The sequence below is a fragment of the Zonotrichia leucophrys genome, chromosome 5, assembly GCF_028769735.1.
Source record: "Zonotrichia leucophrys gambelii isolate GWCS_2022_RI chromosome 5, RI_Zleu_2.0, whole genome shotgun sequence".
NCBI lineage: Eukaryota > Metazoa > Chordata > Aves > Passeriformes > Passerellidae > Zonotrichia > Zonotrichia leucophrys.
The window spans coordinates 42140482-42155016 of record NC_088175.1 but is presented as its reverse complement, the minus strand read 5'-3'; the positions used below and the strand labels follow the sequence as shown (position 1 = coordinate 42155016).

The 14535-nt window shown below is 43.9% G+C and overlaps 1 protein-coding gene across 1 annotated transcript in view; it reads right to left on the bottom strand.

Annotated features, from left to right (window-relative positions):
• The window catches only part of KCNQ1 (potassium voltage-gated channel subfamily Q member 1), a 330631-nt gene extending 316408 nt beyond the window's left edge, over positions 1 to 14223 (bottom strand). Inside the window, exon 1 of the mRNA XM_064715126.1 lies at positions 13795 to 14223. Coding sequence (XP_064571196.1) covers positions 13795 to 14192 — 398 coding nt within the window. The 5' untranslated portion in view covers positions 14193 to 14223. The remainder of the gene's footprint in view (positions 1 to 13794) is intronic.
• Positions 14224 to 14535: the final 312 nt, after the last annotated feature.

The window sequence follows — 14535 nt, the reverse complement described above, 5'->3', positions numbered from 1 at the left end:
CAGCAAGCTGACCTCAAAACCAAATTCTGACCGGCAAAGCCATACACAAATGTTGATGCAACTGTTCAGAGTGATTTTGTGTCTGGCCCAGTTCCCTAAAGGTGGCATGAATTTTGGCTAATAGCGTGTGCCAGGAATACAGGGCCGTTCAGAGAAGATTGACCCTCAAGTTTTTTTATTTTCAGTACAAATGCATAAGCATGACTGCAACATTTAAAAAGGCAATCTAAAAGGATTAGGGAATAGTTTCAACAGCAATAAAAAGCAATTACAATATAGCAGCATCTATACTTTTAAACCTCAACTTCCTAAAATTTAACATCTTCACATTGCCCAATGCAGCTCCAATCAACCTGTTCTCAACATCCCATTTTTCATTTCTTTGTTAGATTCAATTGTTCAACCTGAGTTCTTCCCAAACCAAAGGATTTCTGCTGAATTCAATTTTGCATTCAGCAGAATGCTGCTGGCCAGAAACATCTCTCCAACACAGTGTCAGAGTTGCTAACACCAAATGACGTTAAACAAACGGCAGCCCTCCACTGCCCAGCAATTAAAATTGATAAGAAGCCTGTGTTCTCCAGGACTCCTTTTCAAGTCTAACAGAAAGCTCTGGAATTGCCAGCCACTGGAGATTTTTATGGCTTTGCTTTTTATGAATGCACAGCCGAGCAGGCGATAAGCACTTTTGTGCACTTGGCTGGTGTTTGCCCACGATCACGATGCTGATGGGGGTTTGCTGGTGTGAAAGATGCCAACAACACCCCAAGGACAGACTGGGACATTCCAGCACTTGTCAGAGAGGTGCCAATTTGCCCCTAAATCAAACATGCCACAGCAATGCTGATAACAGCTTTAGACATGGTGCCAGAGGAGAGAGCAGTCAGATTGTGTTATTTACCACATCTAGAACAAACAGCCTCCAACTTCCACTGAACTTGTGACTCAGGGGGTAAGAAGGCTAAAAACCTTATTTATGATAGAGCTGTCAGCCAGTCCCTGATGCCACTGCACTCACACACATCCAGGGGTGCTGAAAGCAAAGCGCTCTGAGGCACCACAGCAGTGCCAGGGGCAAACTCAGGAGCACAGACTGGCTACCTACAGGTATGGTCACTTCATCCTAGAGGCCAGAAACATTCCCAGAGGACTAGATGATGTAAGGACACACAAGGAACGAGGATGCCTGCTCTAGAAGGTCATGCTATAGCACACAGCAGTGTCTCTACCCAGTGAGGTGCAGTCACAGCCTGTGCCAGGCTCTGGTCCCAATGCCAGCCAGGACTGTTGGTGCCCACTTGTGCTAAGGAGCCCTTTGCCAGCACAGGCACAACCCTGCACTGCTGCAGCTGCTGAGCTTTTGGGCCAGAACCAGCTCAGAACCACCAGCTGGGGCAAGTGCAGGGTTTGCACATGCATTCCTTCTACCTCCATGCTCAGCACAGCTTTATCCAGGCTGATCTAGCAAGCACAGCTCAGCTGTAATCCACATGTAGCAGCAGAAATGCATCCTCGAAAACTATCTGGATTAGTATCAAATTTGGTAGAGATATGAAGTGCAGAGGAGGTTACAGCCAGGTAATGTCATGGGGTTTCATTCAGGTCCCTGGGATGTTGATGGAGCTCATCTGGTCCACTCATCTGTATAAAATGATACAAGGCAGCCAGAAACACTGATCTGAAGGAGTTGTGAGGAAGAAGGAAATTTACAGGTGGTCCTTCTTCCTGACTGTCTAGGCGATTTTCCTCCATTTCATCCATGAATTCAAACTTATTTCAGCTCACTACTATAAAGCAGTCACTTTACACTTTGGGAAAGAAAGCACACATGCCATGCCTGGCTTTCCTATCACTGTTTATCTTCCTTGCATTGCAATGGCAGTGTTGTTCCTAAAAAATATCCTGGTAAAAATGAAATGGTAAAAAACCATTTCAACTCTTCCTTATATTTATGACAAGATACAGAAAAGTGAAGAAACTACTTTCATTATCACACCATATCCTAACTATGTAGGAAACCCCTTATTCAAAGCTGAGTTCAATTTATAAACACCTTTCAAAAGACATGCTCTAGAATATCAGTTTTATTTTACCAAGGTAGGTGCTAATCTCAGTGGTGAAGCCAAATTTTATTCTGGTTAATCAATAGCTGCCTATGGGACGCTTTGCTTGAATTGAGTTAATTTCTGCCCTCAGTTCCTGTCCAAAACTTGCACAAGTTTCCCATGGTATTTCACAGCCACTAAAATTCAACAGAACACAAAATCTCTTCTACAGACCAAAAAGTCTGAGACACAGGGAGACTGGGGAGCAGGTAAAAAGAAGCAGCATATGCAAAAACCAGTGACAACAAAGTCTGCTTCAAACTGACAGATGTGGTGTGTGAAGAGATGGAGAGAGACTGCAATTTCAAAGAAAACACAGCACATCACTTTAGCAATCAGACAAGAGCATCATCAGATTGTATTTGTTACAGGGAGGAGGAGGAAACTGAAGATGAAACACATGGCTGTGGGTTTTGACCACAGCTCACACTGACTGCTGGCACGCATTGTATAAACAGACTGATTTCCTCAAAGTACTTAGAAACAGTCTGATTACTTACCAAGTCACTTCCAGCAGAATTTCTCAAGAAAAGAATCCCATGGCATTTTGCATATATTATTTCAATAATGTCATAATACAATATTAAATATTGTATACTTAATATTTAATTATTACTATAATATTAATAATATAATAAATACAGACCATATACAGGTTTCCTGAAACAAGCATTGTTTTTTTCAAGAGAAAGGCACCTGACAGAAAACTTCCCTTGAAAACAGCAGTCAGTCTCAGCAGAGGTTAACAGCTGGTATCAAAACCTGCTTGAATGTTATCTCCACTCTTTCATGTAAGAAGTACAAGCAGGTGGCCCTTTACTCCTACAGATACAATCCACTGAAAATTTCTAGAGATCGGGCTCTTCTCATAGTACATCACATTTTCAGTCAATTTCTCTATTCCACTTGACAGTGAGACCTGATGGATGTGTAATGTTTCCTATTAAAGCCACACAACAAAAGAATGCCACAGAAGTCACCAAGAGATAACCTCAGTGCTTGAAAACCAGAGTGCAATAAGCAATCAGACACCCAAGAAGGGTCAGCATTAACACAGCACACCTACAGCCTTCCACGAGCTGCAAAACCTGCAGGATTTCAAAGGTTTTCTCCCTCACTCTTGTAGCTTTTCTCTCATTTCTCTGGTTTAATTATGCAGTTGCCCAAATAAGACTATGTCACAAAATTAAATGAAATCTACAGAGAGCTGTCTGGAATGAAGAGAACTATGAAGGCATACAATTGGCATGACTGGGCAGCACTCAGATGCCTGTGCCTGGCATACTTTACATGCTGTTGAAACAGGATGCTCAGACAGCTTAGTGCCAGGGTGCTGGATGACCTGCTGACACAGAAAACATCAAGTGAGCAGGTTTATTGTGTGTGAAGTGCTGAGATAACCAGTTATCAATACTTTCTGGGTCACAGCCAAGATAACAGCATACAATCACATGAAGTTTACTCACACTACAATAAAGCAATACATGTTTAGTTATTTACTCATTGTCAGGTTTGACCACATTGTAATGTCTTCTAAGACAGGGGTGAAAAACAAATAGCCTCTACTAGATCTATTTAGGATGAATATTAGGAGGGAAAACTGGACCTTATTTGCTGAAGTTTGTAAAGATCAGATAAAGCCATTGCACAGAACACAAACACCACTGATTGTTAACAGGCTCAGCAGAGGACATTCTCTACTTATAGAAGCGACAGGATGGGAGATCTTTGCTCTTGTCTCTTCCCCTATCTCCACTGCCCTGCACAAATAATTGGGCACAGGCATTTGAAGGGTGTAAGAATGAGATTAGCAGCAGAAACCATTTCCTGAATTCATTCTCCTTTGCTCTACTTGTCAACATCTGTGCAAGAACTGAGGCACCTTCAGCTGTGCTGCCCTGCAGCTCACTGTGAAGAAGAAGATTCTACCCCAACCCAGCTCATTTTCAGATGACACGGGGAAGGGGATAGCTGCTGCAGGAACAAACACACTCTTGGACAGCAATTCCTTACTCTGCAGAAGAAAATGCATTCAGTACAAGGATCTCAGCCTTCGTGGTACAAGGGATGAGCAAGAGCTCTGCAATCCTTCCCTCTGCTATTAGGAGAGAATCCAAGGAAATTACCTGCTGGGTGATTTACATTCTGTGCTCAAACCATGACCCGATTTTCTGTACTACCCCAATAATTTAAAAGTGTGCAATATTAGCACTGCAATGAGAAAACACTGTAAAAAATTGAAACCATTTAAAAGTATCCCTGAGGTTTCAGGAATTCATTGCAGGTTTGCAGAGGAAATCAACAACTTCTGAATTTCTACACATCCAGGCCTGCCCAGTCTCCTTGTGCCAGTTCCAGCTGTCTGACAGTGAGCAGCTTACTGCAAGGGCGACCACACTCTGCTCTAAACAGAGGGATAAGCAGTGTTCCTGCCCGGTCTAAAACACATAAGGAGGGACAGAGGGAAGACCACCAATTGTCAGAAATCTACAACAAAACTACTGGTGAGATGGTAAAAACCTGCATTAAAATAGCGTGTGATTTGACATATTTACTACAGACAAGAGACAGCAGTCACTTGGACAAAGTTCATACATAGAATAGAATTAGCACTGTAAGATGCTTAGTGTTAAAGGAAAAACAGCCTTACTATAAATAAAATAATATTAAAATATTTCTACGCACCTGGTACACAACGCCTTGCAAGTAGTGTTAATTGCCCTAATTTTGGAGAGGAGTAGATACAAGTTTTTCCTCTTCACTAGTTGGTCCTTATCTTTTACCTTTACAAAGGTAAAGTTCCCATTAGGAAGCAAACATCTGTCCACATAGTTAAGTTAAACACATGATAATAACTTCTTAAGAATCAAACCAAGCATACTCCAACAAAGGTATTATATTTCCTATTATTGTAAAAGAAAATGTATGCTCTATTTCTGGGGTAAGAGTAAAAATAATAGGTTATTATCAAGAGCACAATTCCTTAGCACAAACAAAGATTTTCTACTATTCTATGACCTCAGTTCACTAAAAACAGTATATTTCTCATTTGAAGTAAATACTAGTGTAGTTATATACAAAGCATTTACTTTTTAAAAAACCTCAGCAGATTGCAGAGGGAATTTATAATTGAGAGTAAAAAATTCAGTTCTCTATTACAAATGGGACAAAACTGTGTTGTCAAATGAGGTCTCATAAGTCCACTGGCATTAGCAAAACATACCTGAGATGTATGTTCCTAGTGAGAGCTTTAATATGAAATTCAAAGATCTACATCGATATTTGCAGAAGCAGAAGAAACTTAAAAGGATCCAGAAGCCCCGAGCCAGGTTTATTTTGACTTTGGATGACATTTTTCATAAAATATTAAATCATCACAGTGATTGTGAAGAACAAGAAAAAAAAATATTTAACACTGAATAACCTACAGTATAATTTCCTATTTTTGGGAATTTATTGCTTTTAAAAGTATGAAATCCCAAGGCTGCAGACTTGGTGCTTGATGTATTCCTTGTGAAAAGTACCAGACAATTTTTTCTCAAACTCAAGAAGGATTCAGTCAGTTTTGAGCAAATGTGTGCCCATTATCTCACACAACTGGAAGTTCTGACACTGAAGCAGTTCAGAGAAAACAAACCTGGCATTTGTCATGGTGGTTGTACTAAGCTTTAGTAAAACACTAGCTTCCCCTGTGCCTAGGTTTTATTGTAATGTTTCCAGCAGTCACATTCTCTGTTATAAAACGTGGCTGTTAAATAAGGGACTTCCATTGAGGAAAGGTGGGACAATATGTTTGGGGTTTGTGGAATTTTGCTCTTGTTTGGGGGTTTTGATTGGGTTTTGGTGGTTTTTTTTTATATATATATTTTAAACGACTTACACTGCACTTACACACTTACTCAGGCCCTACTTTGCACTGTGTGCAACTTCTTACAGCTCCTTGAACATAGAAAATGGCTGTTATTTTAGTATCCTGTACAAGAGAATAGGAAAAAAAAAAAAAGAAAATCTATATATCCTCAAAAATTGAGGAAAAGCTGTACCACAAAGTAGCAAAAAAAAAAAAAAAAATAAGAACAAAGTCCATATATCCTCAAAAACTGGTCACGTCAAAGGAAAAGCTCACACCAAGCACCTCTCTAGTCCTCCAGATATGCACAGCCTGGAGGCCAGAAAGACTCTTCATTGAGAGCAGCTTTAGCATTTTCTATTTAAAAAAACAACAACAAGCACCAACCCAAAAAAAAAAAAACACACCAAAAAACCAAACAAAAAACAACTACATAAAAATGTACAATAAAATTAATATTAGATTTGATTACTACAGCATTGAATGCTCCTACCGAGGTAAGAACTCCGCACCTCAACTACTCCTGTAGCAGAGCCTGGCAAATGCCTGTGCTCTCCCATTGCCATGCCTGGTACTACAATGGCTCTCCCAGGCCATTGTGCCAGATGAAGCATGACTGCAGAGGAGGCCGGGTACCCCACCTAAAGCCTCACCAGCCCTGGCATTCTGCTGTATCTCAGCCTCCCCACCAGGCTGATTTGCATCTGGCAGCTCTCCAAGGCATCTGAAACATGTTGGCCCTCTGGTTGGCAGGCAGAAAAGCACCTTGCCCCCAACAAGACACTGTTTTCCATCTGGAACTGAATGGGCAAGTGTTCACAGCTTTTGTGCTCAGCCACTAACGCACATTAAACAATCTATTAACAGACCAAATTAATGAGTTAGTGCCAAGTTTGAAGTCAGCTAAGCCCTGTGACTGTGCATAGCTCCCTGCAGCATATGTTGGCACCGTTGTTTGTAACACATCCAGCACTCAGGCATTTGGAGCTCAGCCTAATTAGTTCCCTGCAATTGAATCTCAACTCTAGCCCTGATTCAGCTGCAATGGAAGTTTTGAAAGAGGCCTATCTACACAGTCTTGCATGTTTTCTCCCTGGCACTTGAGGAGCCAGGGCAAGGAAGTGTGCCAGAATTGCCCAACCAACCATTTGACAGAGACACAGAAATGTGAATGCTGCACTTACTGGTTTTTTTAAGATCATTCATGTGCAACTTTAAAGGTAGGATAATTCTTTTCCTACCTTTAAAAGCAAACATGAGAGAAGGACTGATATGTCATACTGGAAGGATGATGGGAAAAGAGAGAAGGCCTATCCTAGGAAAGCCTGCTCAAACTGAAAAAATGCATAACTTCTATCTGTGCATTTCACAGTTCTTTATTTCCCCACTGCACACAACCTGTCTTTACTGAGCACTAATTTTTGCTAGTTTACACTCTTCTGCTTCCATTTGTTTTTGGAAAACTAAACATCAACACAATTACAAAGTCTTTTTTCTCTCTACAAAACTTCCTTGACCCAATGAATTTTTTTCCAAGTAGCCATCCTTATTCCACTGTGCATTTCAGAACAGAAACTGGATTTTCCCAATTATTGCTAGAGGTGTCTTCAAAAGGCATTTTAACTAGAAGTTATCTAGATTTTCACCTTCCTTCCCCTTCAACAATCAATACATTTCCACAATAATTTTCATGATGCATCAATCACTGAATGCAACAAATAATGCAAAGATGGCGATTTCATCAAAGTGGCTTCCAGGCATTATCTACAAGCATTAGCATTGAGAGGATTTGGTTTCTCTTACTGCTTTTCTTTCTGATGACAGTCAATTACTAAGTAAACACGCTTTTTTTCTAGTCAATTACACAGTTATTTGTATTTGCATTTCTTAACCTAAGAACGTCTACTGTCCCACTTGGACAGAGAAATGGGAAGCTCTTCTGATCGGTAACTAGAATGAGACTTGAGCTCTTCATGGCACAAACTTGGGCTGCTCTCAGCCACAAGACAACCAGACAGCCACGAGCAAAAATGAAACTTCTGCCAGGTTACAAATTGGGAAACGGGGCAAGAGGAGGGAGCTCTGTACTGGCCAACCCAAAATATAGTACGTCAATTACATGCTCCCAAAGAAGCACTACTGTAATGCAATATTGTTGATTGTTATTGCAAAAGTTCCATACCTTCTCAGTGATTCCCCATGTGCAGTCCTCACAGCACTGACTCCTTCTTCACAGCACAGCCAACAAACTCCAACTCTCTCCCTAACCAGCTAACCCACTCTTTCGTAGCACTCTTCTTCTTATTGGGCACAGCTGTGGCCTGTTCCTAATCTTTGGTGATTAGTACAGCTGCAACTCCTCAGGGTGGAGATTACCTTCTGCGCTATCTTTATTTTCTTGCATTCTATCCCCACACACAATATTGTGGCTAAGGAGCTGCACTGCAGCATGCAGAGAGTATGGAGGGAACAACAAAACCCTTTAGCCACTTCTCAGTCTCACCTGCCTCCAAAAATCCACCAAGAGCCCAAGCTTCACCATCAGGCTGATCAGCAAACGGGTGCCTCTGCAGCAGCAACTCCTAAACATGAGCAACCTTCTTACATAGGGCAGGCAAATTGTCTTCCCTCTTCTCTGGGAACACTTAAAGTCAGTTTTCCAATGCCTTTTCCCCTCAGGTAACACTTTACCAAGCACATTGATAGATAGATAGTGTTAGGTTTCAAAGGTGTCTGCTCCGCTGCAAATTGGCCTCAACTAAACTACCTCGATCATGATGAGACAAAAAAAGTTAAATCTGGGTCTTCCTGCTATGGACAGCAGGGAATATGACCCTGAGCAAGTCATACTTCTTCCTTTCCACTTTGAAAAGCCATGCTTACCTTGGAGGATTTTTGTCTTTTTTTTTTAAACAGAAGTAATAATCTGGACGTCTGGATTTCAAGCAACAAAAATCTCTAAACATACAAATATTCATATCAAAACCACAGCATTTCAGTTTGCAACATTCTGCAGTCTGAAAGAAAAGTCATGTGTGAGCACATGCACACACTAATTGTTTTATGGATCTTTTTTCCTCCTCAACATTTTACACCAGTATGAACCAGTAGGCTTGGGAGTATTTTTGCAGCAAATCTGGAAACATGGCAAAAATGGGATTGTAAATTGGAGTTAGGCTTTTTCTTCACAATGCAATGTACGTAAAGAGCATGGTGTAAACACTGCATTGCCTTTAATAACTGATTACTGCGAGTCCTGATTCAGGGAACTGGAATATTCTATCTACTCTCACTCCCTATCTCTGTGCGCACACACATGCGGCCATGCTGCTCAGTCTGCCTGTTTCCATAGACCAGTTTTCCAAACCCCAGCCACTGGCCAGTCCAGGCTTATGTAAACAACTTGGGATTCGAACAAACTCAATGACAATCATTGCTGATTAAACCAAACTTATACAAAGGCAAAGTAAATTGAACCAGGTACAGGCATGCAAAGATAAGACAGAAGCTGATTATCTCGAATGGCAACAAAGGAGAGGTGCCACAATGGAACAAACCAACGGTCCATCAGTTTCCAAATTGCTCCCTCTGGTTACAGCCAACACTTCAAAGAACACAGGGAGTCAACACTGCCAGAAGTCATTATTTCCCACACCAAGAACAAGATAAATCAGTTCATAAAACATGCCTCAAGAAACTGAAGTTAAGACGTTTATTTTAAAATTAAGAGGGTGAGAAGAACCTTTTCTGTTGAGCACCTAAACCTAAAATAATTCTTTTTAACATCTGACTACTTCACTTACTCAGGACAGTCATTTCCAACTGTGGGACAGTACCCAAGAGCTTCAGCAGGCCACTATGAGGGCAGAGTTTCTTCTTCCACCTCTCCTCAAAGAGGCTGAAATTTGATTTGTTCAGGCCGCAGAACGTTTCACCTCTCACAGCTGCCCTCTCAAGGTGCACTGCTATGATAAGTGTGATAAGATGCCCTAGCCTGGAAGGTCACTGAGAACAGTGGCACTCAGTCATTCCCCTGCTCTGACAGCTGAGGCAGATTTGGTGGCCCTGGCAGGACATTGCCACCCACACAGCCAGGCCACAGGGCAAGCAAAGCCTGCAAAGTCTGAGTCTCCAAGCAACCACCAACTGCGTCTGCAGAAGCCATGCAGGTAGATCCTCAGCCACCAAGCACAATTTACTTGCCCTGGTAAAACCAGGTGTATGTACACTGTATGCTTTATCTACTTACATGAAATTTATGACAAAATCAAACCAAGTCAAGTAGCTGAACTAAGAGGTTCTATCATCTCCACAAGTAAATTTAGGCAGGTTGAGTTAATTAATTAATGGTTGATTAGCCATTCTTTCTCCCCACAGAGACCATTTCCTCAGCCTTCAAAAACCAAGTACAAGTGAGGCACAATAATTCATTCTCTATTCGGCTCACTTTGGTCTAAGCAAATAAGAAAAATTCTTAGAAAAGACCTGTCAAGAATTAAATTAATTTAATCAGAGACTGGGGTGTCAAATTGCCCTGGAGATTGAAAATATCAACAAGAGAGAATGCACATTTTGCATAGTGGAAAACAGGTATTTCTGACACCTTATAAAAGAAATAATTCAGAAGAAAACAGGTCAAGGCCTGACCTGTGAAAGACAGCCAGATTCCATCCTTTAAGTCAAGGGTACACAAGGGCCTTACTCACTAGAACAAGCAGCAATCAAAGTAATATGAAACAATCAAAACAACCCAGAATCTGTGGATTAAAGCTTGGTGTCCAACTTCCCTTTTCTAAACAATATAACACAAAACCAAGGAAAATCAATCCTGGGTATCAGTTCTTAGCTATTAGTATTCTACACAGCACTGACTAAGATTCCTGAGCAGGAAAAGGGTGTGACAGGCAATCAGTAGATGTAGCTCTTATCGCTTGATAAACAGTGTTTTAACAAGCAGCCAGAGATACAGGTCCAGACTAAGTTACATGGGCTATTCCAGGAGTTGTTTCTAACTGTAATAATTACAGCACATAATTAAAAACACAGCCACACACTCCACACCACGGAGAAAACAGAAAACTAAGCCTCCAGTGGTTGTTGCTCCCATCACTGGGCTAGATCTTGGCCAGGGCTCTCTACTCAGCTTAGGGCTTTATGCCCTGATTTAACACCACTCCCGTTTCCTCTCCTTCCCCTCTAAACGTTTAGGACAGCAACAGAGATCTCCCAGGCAGCTGGAAGCCCCCGGAATACAGCAGCTGGCAGACTGCAGGGGGAGTCAAAAAGACAACAGGCAAAATGAGTTCAGTCCCTTAAGCTTGTTTGGGCAGGAGAGACTAACACCAGGGTCCTTGCACAGCCCAAGGTAAAACCAGGCTTAGCATTCTGTGAATGACTGTTTGCATGCCGACAATAGAACAATCAAGTACTTCCTCCAGTGGGAAAGGAGCACATGCACACACCTCTGTGTGTGTCTGATGACCCCAAGCCCTTTCCAGCTCTGCACCTCATCCCTTGTATGCAGCTGCCTGCACAAAGCAGGTCCTGTGCCTCCTCCCGAGGAGACACTGGTGCCCAGCACTTCTCTGAATCAGACAAATCTGCCTCAGCAGTTCATTTTAGCAACAATTCATCTGCCAATACTCAGCACCTGGCTGGCAGGCATTGTACTCCAGAGCATTCCCTGGTACAGCAGAAAGTTGCTTTGGGAGCTCAGAAAGAGCTGGAGAAGTGTGGACCAAAGACCAGTACCTTACACCATGATTTAATAGGCACAAAAAGCTTATGTACTACAAGAGAAGAAATAAAAAAATAAAAAAATAAAAAGCTGGGCTGAGAACAGTAAAGTCTCAATTCCCTCCGCTGGTGGGAATCAGAGTTAGGTTGCCTAAATGGTACTTGCAGATCGCCTTGTGAGAAACATACCAGGGTGTCAGTACCCTCTTCTGTTTCTTCAGTGCCCTAAGGAATTTGAACAATGCTCGGTAAGAGGCTTGAGAATATTTACTGCCCCTGTCATTCGTCATTGCATCAGAAGAGTTCTGGAAAGAAGGGAAATGCTGGGGCTAATGCTTACACCATGGGTGTGTGTTGAGGGGGGAAACACGTAATGACTTACACAAATTACAGAATCTTAATTCTTGCGCAAACAGGATTAATCCACACTGCAAATACTTGCAAAAACAAAAAAATCAGTTAAAAGTCAGGCTAGAACTTTAAGCAGTGAAAGGACTATAAGCTTGGTTTTTGTTTTTCAGAGTTTTCCTAGACTTGCTGTTAAAATTTAGAGAGGATTACTTAAGATATTGAAAACAGTTTGCTGCACCATCCAAACATAATTTGGGACACCTGGAAGGTCAGAAACCATAAAGATAGCTACCTAAAACTCCTGGTTAGGGGCAGGAGAAGAAACAAAAGGGGGGGGGAGCTCCAATACCGAAAAGTGTTTTACATTGTTCAACGACAGCTATTAGGCGCTTCATAATTACAGTCATTACTCATTTTCTCATCTCATGGCATTATCATAAGGCCAAAGAGAATGGAGCCCACAATTATCTCAGCAGTTGTACCCAGTCATCTCCCAATTACATACACTCAGATGACAGCTGTTTCCCCTGCACTAAAATAAAGTTGGTACCACTTAACCTGTTGACCTAAACACTCCAGAATCCTCAAGTGTGGAACAGAAGCACAAAATCCTGCATTGACTTTAGATAACAGTAACTCAGAAATTGAACTAAAAATCAGAATACAGTAACAAAGTCATAAAAACTGACTTTGGTGTGATTTGTCTTTGAATTTTGACCATAAAACATCTTTAGCTATTGGAATAAGCATGTATATATGTAATGGATATACACACACACATATGTTCGTGCATGAATACAATAAACACACGCCACATTCCTACCTGACCTTCTCACCTACATTTAACACACGCCAATTGCCCAAGGGCCACACAAGCCTTCAGCAACACCTCGATGGAAAAGCTGACACCTCACAGAGACACCTGTTGGGATGCTCGTGCTGCACAGACCTGCTGGCTACATTTTGACACTGCACTCTACAGACAGTACTACAGAAAAAGCAACTTTCAACCTACCTGCGGCTCAGCAGCACCCTCCGACCACCACCTCCTTCCCATCCTAATGGATAGCACAAGGAGGTAGAGCCGGGGCAAAAAAAGAGGCAAGGAAAACGAGCATCACCTGTTTCTCATCCTCCTCTGACAAGACTGCACCACTGATAATTGATAGCACCTGTTCAATAGCACCTGTTTAATTAGAAACTGCTGCTAAGCAGTGAGCATCGGCATCACACAGGTGTCACTGCTTGAAATCAAGAGACATGCGTCAAAAAGTAATAAAGAATGGGTGATACTGCTACCTACTTCATTTGTACGATCAGTATGAACAAGGCTCCCTGGGGAGCCTTCCGAAGAAAATTGCCTGAAACCAGCTCCTGCACTATCTGATCTCAGTTCACCTAAGGGCTCCTGAACCGAGATACAGCATTTCTCTTAACTAAAAAGGCAAACTTTTCCCTGGAGGGTGACTTTTGTTTTACTTCACACCTGCGGGGAAAAAAAATAAAACAAAACCAAAAAAAAAAACCAAAAAAAAACAAACAAAAAAACCAAAACCAGCCACAGCCCAAAGGACCGTATCTGCCCGATGTGTAAGCGCGGAGCACCGGGCAGGTCTGGGAGGCTCGGTGCCCGGGGAGCCTCCGGGGAGGGGAAGGGGCTCGGCAGCCGAGCCGCTCAGGGCACGGACAGCGCTGCAGCGGCGGTAACGGGAGCGCGGAGCAGGTGCCCGGCGGCAGCGGGGCGCTACTCACACGGTGAAGTGGTACACGAAGCACTTCCATCCCGTGGGCCGCTCCAAGAAGTTGTAGACCCTGCCCTGGACGCTGCTGCGGCTGAGCAGGGGCTTGCGGAGGCTGTAGATGGAGACGCGGGGGTCCAGGCTGACGGGGGGCCGCGGGCAGTCGGCGCTTACCACCAGCACCTCGCTCCGCAGGCGCGGCGCCCGCTCCCGCTCCGGCGTGGGGCCGCATCCCGCGGGCGCCTGCCCGCCCTGCGCGGCCGCCAGCGGGGCGTAGTGGGCGTTCGGGGCGCTCTCGGCCAGCTCCAGCGCCGCCAGCTTCTTGCCGGGCGTCATGCTGCCTCTCCTGGGCAGCGAGAGCCGGCCCAGGCTGCGGCCCTTGGGCTCGCCCGGCGGGGAGCTGGAGGACATGGCTGGGGCGGCGCGGCGGTGCCCCGGGAGCTGCGGGCAGCCACGGGCGCCCCGTCCCGCCGCCGACACCGCTGGCCCGGCCCCCGCGGGGCGGCCCCGGCCGGGAAAGGTGCGGGAGGCGGGGGCGGGCCCGGCGCAGTCCCGGAGCCGCCCGGCGGGGGGCGCTGCCCGCGGCTGCCGCTCCCCTGCCCGGCCCCGGCCGGAGCATCCCCGGGCCACGCTCCGAGTGTCGCTGTGCTCACTGCTGACCTTCGCCTGCAGCACCTGTGCCTGCCACCGCTATGGCTGCGTGCAGGCCGCCTCTCACCTGTGTGAGGAGCTGCCACGGCAGAGGGCAGGGAAC